The sequence below is a fragment of the Drosophila ananassae genome, chromosome 3R, assembly GCF_017639315.1.
Source record: "Drosophila ananassae strain 14024-0371.13 chromosome 3R, ASM1763931v2, whole genome shotgun sequence".
NCBI lineage: Eukaryota > Metazoa > Arthropoda > Insecta > Diptera > Drosophilidae > Drosophila > Drosophila ananassae.
Genome location: NC_057930.1, coordinates 28,493,137 through 28,501,062, shown reverse-complemented (window position 1 = coordinate 28,501,062; position 7,926 = coordinate 28,493,137). Strand labels below are relative to the sequence as shown.

General features: G+C 40.8%; 1 protein-coding gene across 1 annotated transcript; it reads right to left on the bottom strand.

Annotated features, from left to right (window-relative positions):
- Positions 1-321: 321 nt before the first annotated feature.
- Positions 322-1,350, bottom strand: LOC6497752. Its single transcript, XM_032451579.2, has one exon. The coding sequence runs from the start codon at positions 1,335-1,337 to the stop codon at positions 354-356; it is 984 nt and encodes a 327-aa protein (XP_032307470.1). The 5' UTR covers positions 1,338-1,350; the 3' UTR covers positions 322-353.
- Positions 1,351-7,926: the final 6,576 nt, after the last annotated feature.

The window sequence follows — 7,926 nt, the reverse complement described above, 5'->3', positions numbered from 1 at the left end:
TCACACACACTGCCTCTCACAGCTACACCCACACCAAATCACACACACACACTCACACGCAGCACGTTTATGTTAGTAAATTGGCTTATTTTGTCGACAGCTTAAGTCCCTTGGGTATTTATTGAAATTTAGTTGAAAATAGCCAAACACTTACGTTGGCATTTCAGGCCCACTGGAAGATAAATGATGGTTGGTTGGTAGCACCTTCGGATTTATGTGTGCAAGTTATTTGATTACGTTAATACTCTTTCATCTAGCAGAATCTTGGTTCAAAGGACTTTTCATGGTTCCTTCTTAAGACAAGAGCTCAACGCATTTGAAAAATACACTTCTTTTATAACGCAAATATGTATTCAATTATTTAAAAAATAAATCACAAAGCATGCAAAAATAAATACCCTAGCACGTAGAGAATCCAAAAAAGGCTTCATGGTATTTTCATTTCCATTGGACGAGGGCATAGCGTTATCCACTCTAGGAAGTCGAGTAGACACATCGCATTTATGGATCATGGATCTGCCCATGCAGTCGCCGGCAAAGGACCTCAGCTCCTTGGCGGAATCGATGCCGCAGAGCAGGGCCGCCCTGGTGTAGTAGCAGTCGAGGACATCGTTGAAGATCTGGCATACCTTGGTCTTGTTCCGGCGTTCGTACCAATCCGCCGGAGCCTCACACTCGATCATGTCCGTGCGGAGCTCCTTAAGACAGCTGTGCGCCTCGTGTAGCCCGGTGCTCCGCTTCCGGTTGCTGCCCTCTCCGCCTTCGCAGACTTCCTTTCGGAAGTAATTAAGTCCGTTGGCCAGATTTCCGTATATGTTGTCCGGCGCAAGGACGCAGCGGCGCATCGATTTCCTAATGTTTTCCAGCACATCGTTTATTTCCGCGCAAGAGTCCGGAAGCGACGTCTGTGACAACAGCAGGACAATCCTCTCCGGACTCACCACATACAGTCTGGCCAGCTGCATCAGTATTGGGTTATCGTCGCACAGTTTTGGCGGAGTTTCTTTCGGAGTTTCAGAATTGTCGTCTGATCCTGTTCCTGATTTTGATTGTGATCCTGCGCCACAGCCAGAAGAGGCGTCGACTTGACGAACGGCATTAGCCTTTGGCGCATAACCAGGTGGACAAGTAGCGCCATTCATTCCGTGGCGCATGGAGTGCGGCTGTAATCCATATCTGTGAAAGTACCACGGAAACCAAATGGCCAAGTTGGAGTCCGGATAAAAAACAACTAGCAGAAGGAGAATAACCCAGGCAGATATCTTGCCCGACATGGTTTTAAAAAGGTTGAGTCTCACTTTGTAATGATTTATCTTATTGAACATATTTTTTGACATGTAACCCTTTGTATTAGATTGACGGTTTAAGAATTACTCATGCTCAAAACGTACATATGTATATGCAACGCAACGCCAATATGTACATAAATTCATAGAGTTCAAGGATGTAAAAAATGAAGAAGCGCTGATCAGCGTTGCCACGGCTTCAAATATAAACAATTGGTAACAACTTAAATAAATAGAGTTCTTTTATTATATTCTCATTAAATCAATGTTGCATAACGCTCAGATGAATATTCAAGGTTGGCGCAATATAATCTGTAAAAGAATTGTCCAGGATATCTAATAATGTTATAAAAAATAATAAACCAAGCGTACAATTGCCTTTTCCAATGCTTTTTGGAAAATACCTGTCTTTCATATGCCACAAATGCAGAAAATATTTTTGTCACCAACAGAGAAAATCTCCAATGCATACCGAATAAAACTCAATAAACTTTGCATCAGAGATTTTGCAAAATTTTTATTCTTTTCTCGAGACACTTCCCATCCATTCTTCTGCGAAATTATCACAGAAATTGCAAAAGGCACCGAATGTAACCACTCTTGGCCAATCCCAACCCTGCTCCGGAACAAATGATACAATATATTGTTAAATTTAAAATGAAATCCTTGCCTTTTATGCTGTCCATGCGGATCTGAGCTCGAGAAACTGCTTAACCAGAAAGGACTCGCCGGAGGGTTGCCTTTATCAAAGCGCACACCTTGAAGCACTCGCGCCATTTTGCTCGCTTTTTTGTGCGAATTGTCGACGAGTGAGTGTGCCGAGAGAATTTTATTAGTACTCATAAGTTGTAAAGTGTATGGCAAAGGCAACCCAAGACAGAACAAGATGATTTCCCAGGATCTCCCTATTTTCTCCTTTGCAATTGTCGCTGCGGCAGACTTTTGTGCGTTCGCCGCACTTCATGTTAAACAGATTTTTATTGCAGTTTTTTATTTGCCAGAGCCCTCGCCCTCACACCCTCATTTTTCTGCATGAAATTTACTTTGTCGCTTATTTTGTCCGCCTGTTGTTGCTTTCTTTTTATTATTTAACATTTTTCCGCTGAAGGAAATGAAATATTTTTGCATGTAAAAAACATTCGACTTCACGCTGTGACAATGTTTTCGCGCTGTTTATGTGGACGCTTGCCGCCTCAGAACCTGAGCTCAGATTCTGTTTTTATTTTATTTTATATTTCGGTTCATTTCCGTCACGTAATAAAATAGCAAGGTAAATATGCAAAAGAGCAGCAATTTAAGCGCTCATAAATAAAAAGAGATTCGCACTCACCAGGGGCAGATATATCCGTGCCAGGAGCAGATTCCCCGCACTTCATCCACTTGTCATTATCTTCATCGTCACTTCATCGGGCACGCGGGATGGAATTTCTTCACATTCCCCAGAATAACTTCATTAGGGACTTCCAATCATTAATCTTTAGCTCCTGGGCTTATAACAGATTGTAATGTGTCCTGAGCAGGACCTATAACAATTAATTGACGCGATGGACCGGGGCGCAGGAACGAACATGCCAGTATTATCTAATCCAGTCGATGGCGAAATTATGTCATTAGGTTCGTCCATGTTCTAATTTGCCCAATGAACTGTGTTAAATTTTCTGACTAATTGCTTCTGTATGCGTATGCTCTGTGCCGGATGCTATTGGAAAATTGTTGTTGGCCCACCGCAAAAAAATTACAAATAAAGCAACCAACACAAAGCCAGAATATACAAATTAATTGCTTTTTGATGTGCTGACCAGAAAATAAAAGATAAAGCGACCCTAAGATGATGGCTAATTAAAGGAATGGATGGATAGTATTAAGAACTAAAAAAAATATAGTGAAAATTAAATATTAAATATCATTATAATGAGACTTAAAAATATATTATATAATGTAAAATATAATAAAATATTTAAAATATTATATATTATATTTTAGAAAAAATAAAAACTTGATGGTATTCAGGTAATTGGAACTTGGATATAGGTAAATTGGCTGCGCATTTTGTTTTTCTTTATTCTCAATTACTGACGTCCATTATTCACTTTAAAATAATAAAAATCAACATTCATTTTATATGGCGAGACTTTACGTAGGCGGAAACTTATTGCATTTTAAGTGTATAATTTCGCACATAATTTAATGCAATTAATTGAACATTAAAAATTGAACTGCAAACAACAAAAATTAAAACAAATGGCCGGAAAAGGGGAAGACTCAATGCAAATCACTCACTCGCAGGATACATGAATATATCTACATGATTGTTTGTTTGTTGCCGCGTCGGCAAGCATAATTAAAATGTCAAACACGGCATAAATCATTTTTCAGTTTATGTTAATGCACTTACGCCCGGAGCTCTGCTAAATTTTTAATTGCATTTTCATTAAAATCAATAAAAAGAGAAACTTCCGACCAGAAGAACTTGGTGGAGAACTCTCTAAAACTCAATGTAACTACCGAGTGCACTTCTGCATACTGCAGCCCAAAAACTGGTGGAAACAAAATCGAATAAAAATGGCACTTAATTTCGCTTGGAATGAACTTTTTAGTCAGCTCCAGGTGTGGCTGCCATGGAATGAAAAACTAATGAAAAAGCCAACAAAGTACGAGCACTTGGTCGAGGATAGCGGGTGAAGCTGGGCAAATGGAAATTAGATTGCCGAGAGCTTTGGTCACCCGCCAGACAACAACTTGATATAACTTTTGCAGCCGAAACTCCTTCGGCCCCGGTGGACACTCATTTACCCGGGGGAAAAGGGGGCTCCAACTCCCGGTGCAACTAGTTCAAGTCGCTGCCAGTAATTATAAATTTACCCAAGGAATTACCCAGGCGCGTTGAGTGCATCCCAGCCTCCTGCCTCCATGACCCCCCGGGGTTGGGGGCTTAAACTTCCGAGTGGCAACAAGCTGAAGAGATCCTAACTACCTACGCATAATAATATTATTGATAGATTACGGTGGAGCTCGAGTGGGTTTGTTTTTGGTGAAAGGGCCCTGGAACGGGGTTAAGCATTATAGTGGAAAAGTTAACAAAGTTGATCTGAAAGTCTGTTTGCACTGCACTTTGCCAAAGGTAGAACTAGTTTAGATAGTTATTATAGAATGGCTTAGGAGCAGTGGCAAGCAGCTACACCCATCTAATTAGGTTGTCAAGCCCTAACAGTCAAGTGTATCGAAATGCACTCTAATTAAAATTTAAATAACGCGTTAGGCGACTGAAGTTTTGGCAATATATTACATTTTTAGGTTAAATCTGTCTTCAAACTGGCTCAGAAGAAAAAAATTCGGTACCACTTTAAGCATAAGGCCAAAAGGAGAAGCCCGAAACTGAAGCTTTTCTCGACCATTCCTCTTGGGTCCTTATAGGCCAAATGAAAAGCGGCCAAAACCAAATGCGGAAGTGAAAGGTGTTAAGACCCAAGCAAATCCTCGAAGACTTTGAGCCGAGTCTTATCTGGGCTACGATGTTTCTCTTTTTTGCCTTCTCTCTTTCCGAATTTCATTTTCGGGTTTCTCCTTAATTTTGTGTTCGGAAAGAAGGTTGAGAAAACGAATCAAAATAGTTCTTAAAGGACAACAATGAAAGGCTTTAAAGTTGTTACTCTTTTGATTTTGTATGACGTATTTTCCCTGTCATGTTTTCATTTACATTTTTACAAAGCGACAATTTAATAAGAAATGTAATGGGAGTCACCGTAAATAATACATCCTTATGTATTTTGGAATACTTAATTAAGTAATCTAACGATATAGTTTGGGGTGAAGACGTCTAATCTGTATGCAACTTTTCTCAGAGTTTATCTAGTCCAAACCCTCCAAGTTATATAAAGCCCCCTTCTTAATATCCGCGCTTTCCCTGCAACTTTTACCTAAATTACAATCACTTAGGACACTTTTAGCAGACATTATGCACTCATTTTAGACTTCCGTCTAATTTACATGCTATTTAAATTATGCTGCTGCTCCGGCAGCTCCTGGGAGGAGCCAAGCGCCCAACAAAAGCCAGCACCCAATATATAAAGCAGCTTCATCAAAATGCCTGTCTGCTCGCCCTGTCCTTTCCTGACTGCCCGCCGCCTCCAGTCCTCTAAGAACCTCTCTGCATTCTGTCCCGTTCCCCTCCCCTGCGGCTCATAGATGCTGTTCAAACTTGCAACAGCTGCCGCAGCTACTTTGTAAAAACTTTTGTATGGAATGCTGAGCCAGAGGGACGAGGCAGCTGCATCCTTTGGATCGCCTTGCTTAGCATCTCCAACTGCATAAAATTTTGCCCAATATAATTTAAAGAGCACCCCAAGTGGCCTTTCTCCCACTACGCCCCTGGCAGCACACCTATATGTATATCCTTTTCCTCTATCTGTCTGTAAGCTTTTGCAATAAAAATGAATTAAATGCAATGAAGTAGCAGAAAAAGCAAGGTCCACAGGGAGAAAATAGTATTAAAGAGATATAGTATTGCTTACTTTGTTTATTTTTTTCCCAAATATAATTGGAATAAGAATTATTTTAAAGTAATTCCTTCGCAAGAAATTCTTAACAATTGTGCAGATTTAATATCTAATTTATTTCCTTGGTTATCAAAAATATTATATGTTCATATTTCGTAAATAAACTATAAAGAAAATCATTCTTAAATGTTTTCCAAGTGTAGCATCATCGTTTCGCCGCCACATCCGCTGCCGGCGCCTCGGGTCGCGAAAATTGTTGCAACAAAGTGGAAAGTGGAAAGCAGAGCAGCAACTGGTGTCAGTTATTGTTGGAGCTTTCACGTGGGAGAGCAGAAGCCAGTTCGGGCCAGGTGGAGCAAAGATGTACAAGCTATGGTGGGGTATCCGTTAACGGCCACGCCCACTCACCCGGGCTTCCAGGCGCCCCTTGTTTCTGTATTTAATGGCAATTTGTAGTCGAAGACGGCGGCTTCATGCAAATTTGCGGCTTATAGTTTATCAAGCTTGCCTCGTATTACGGCTCATCTGCCACCATGCCTTCCTCCATGTCCCCTTTACCACGCCTCACTCCTTCAGGTAATCCATCAGGTATTTCGAATTGCGTAAGATTGCATAAAATGCGTAAATGGGTGGTTTTGCGTTGCGCTGGAAATGGTTTCGAGATGGGAAGAGTTTCTACTCTTGTAGATTTCTTAGCTTCCTTCTACCACAAATGCGTTTAAGCGCGAAATGCAGTTGCCCAAGGTAAAAACGGCCAGGGCCAATTAAAATGTATTTATGTGAGCTTGAGCTTGTATTATAAATTACTAGAAATAAAGTGGAATTTGTAATATATCGGGTGGCAGGGAAATATATTTCATTTTATGAGTTTGTGTTTCATTTTCAGAGAATAATAAACAGATAAATAAGACTTCCGAAATTTAAAATTTATAATTTTTGGGTCTTTTTTTTTACACTTGCTTATTCAATTCTTGCGAATTCAAATTGAGATTTTTCAAATGTCTTCGGGTCTATACTGTCCCTTTATGCAATAAAAAATTGAAAGTTTTCTTTGTAAAATAAAAGTTAACTGGCTACTGGAGGATAACAATAAAGGTCAGCTAAGGGATTCAAAAATTCTATCAGTTTAAAAACAACTTTCCCAGCCACTTAGCTTTTTTTTACTTTTAAGAACAACAGAAAAAAGTGCGTCCCACATGGCGTATGAAAGTTGGCAACTTATTCGCGTACTTTTTTCATCTTCTGCTACTACCAAAGTAAAAAGTGGAATAAAAAGAAGTGCAAAGACAGGCACCAGGGGAATTGGAGTGGTTGTTGCTGCTTTAGTCGGGTGTTTGAAAAAAAAGCAACGAATTGCAGTAAGCTATGCAAATTTTTCTTGCTATTGTGGTGCCTGCCGCATGGTGTTTCAGCCTTTTCTTTAGCAAATCAAAGCCGAAAGCGGCAAAGGAAACCTACAGCAGCTAGAACCACTCCTGCGATGTCCTGTTGCGTCAGGGAAAAGGAAAACGTGCGGCAGCACTTAGCACGCTCCGACTTCTCTCCTTTCTCTCGTCTGTGCCGTTCTCCATTCGCCGTTATCCTTTCCCATTTCTCCGGCTTTCCTTAGAGCAGCTCCTGGCATTATGTCTGCAGGACTCACACAGCGCCTCGTCCTGCGGGATCCTCTCTTCAGCTTTTGTTTGCACATCCCTGTTTGTGTTGTGGTTCCCGTCACCCTCGCCACCACCGCATGCTGCTATTTGTTTGATTGTGGAATATTTGCATCCAAGTATAGTTTTTATTGGCACAGCGTTGACACTGATAAGTTCCCCTCGGGCAATCTTCTCTCGTTTTTCCCCAGAAATTAAATAACAGCTCAGGGTGGATGGAACAACGGAGGCGAGGGGCGATGTGGATGCGGAGGAGACCACTTGAATATTAATTAATGCGTTTGGTTATTTTACCCACTTGCCCACATCGTTCTGGGTGCGCTGCACCTTCCTTTCTGTTTCTTTTTCAGTGCTCCAATATTGCCCCTTTGGCCTCCGTCGATTCGATTTGCATAATAAACATTCTGTCACTGGTTGCCCATGGGGAAACTTGCGTTTAATAAAAAATTATTGAAATCTAACTGGCTTTGAGGTGCCTCACAAGCAGCGGGC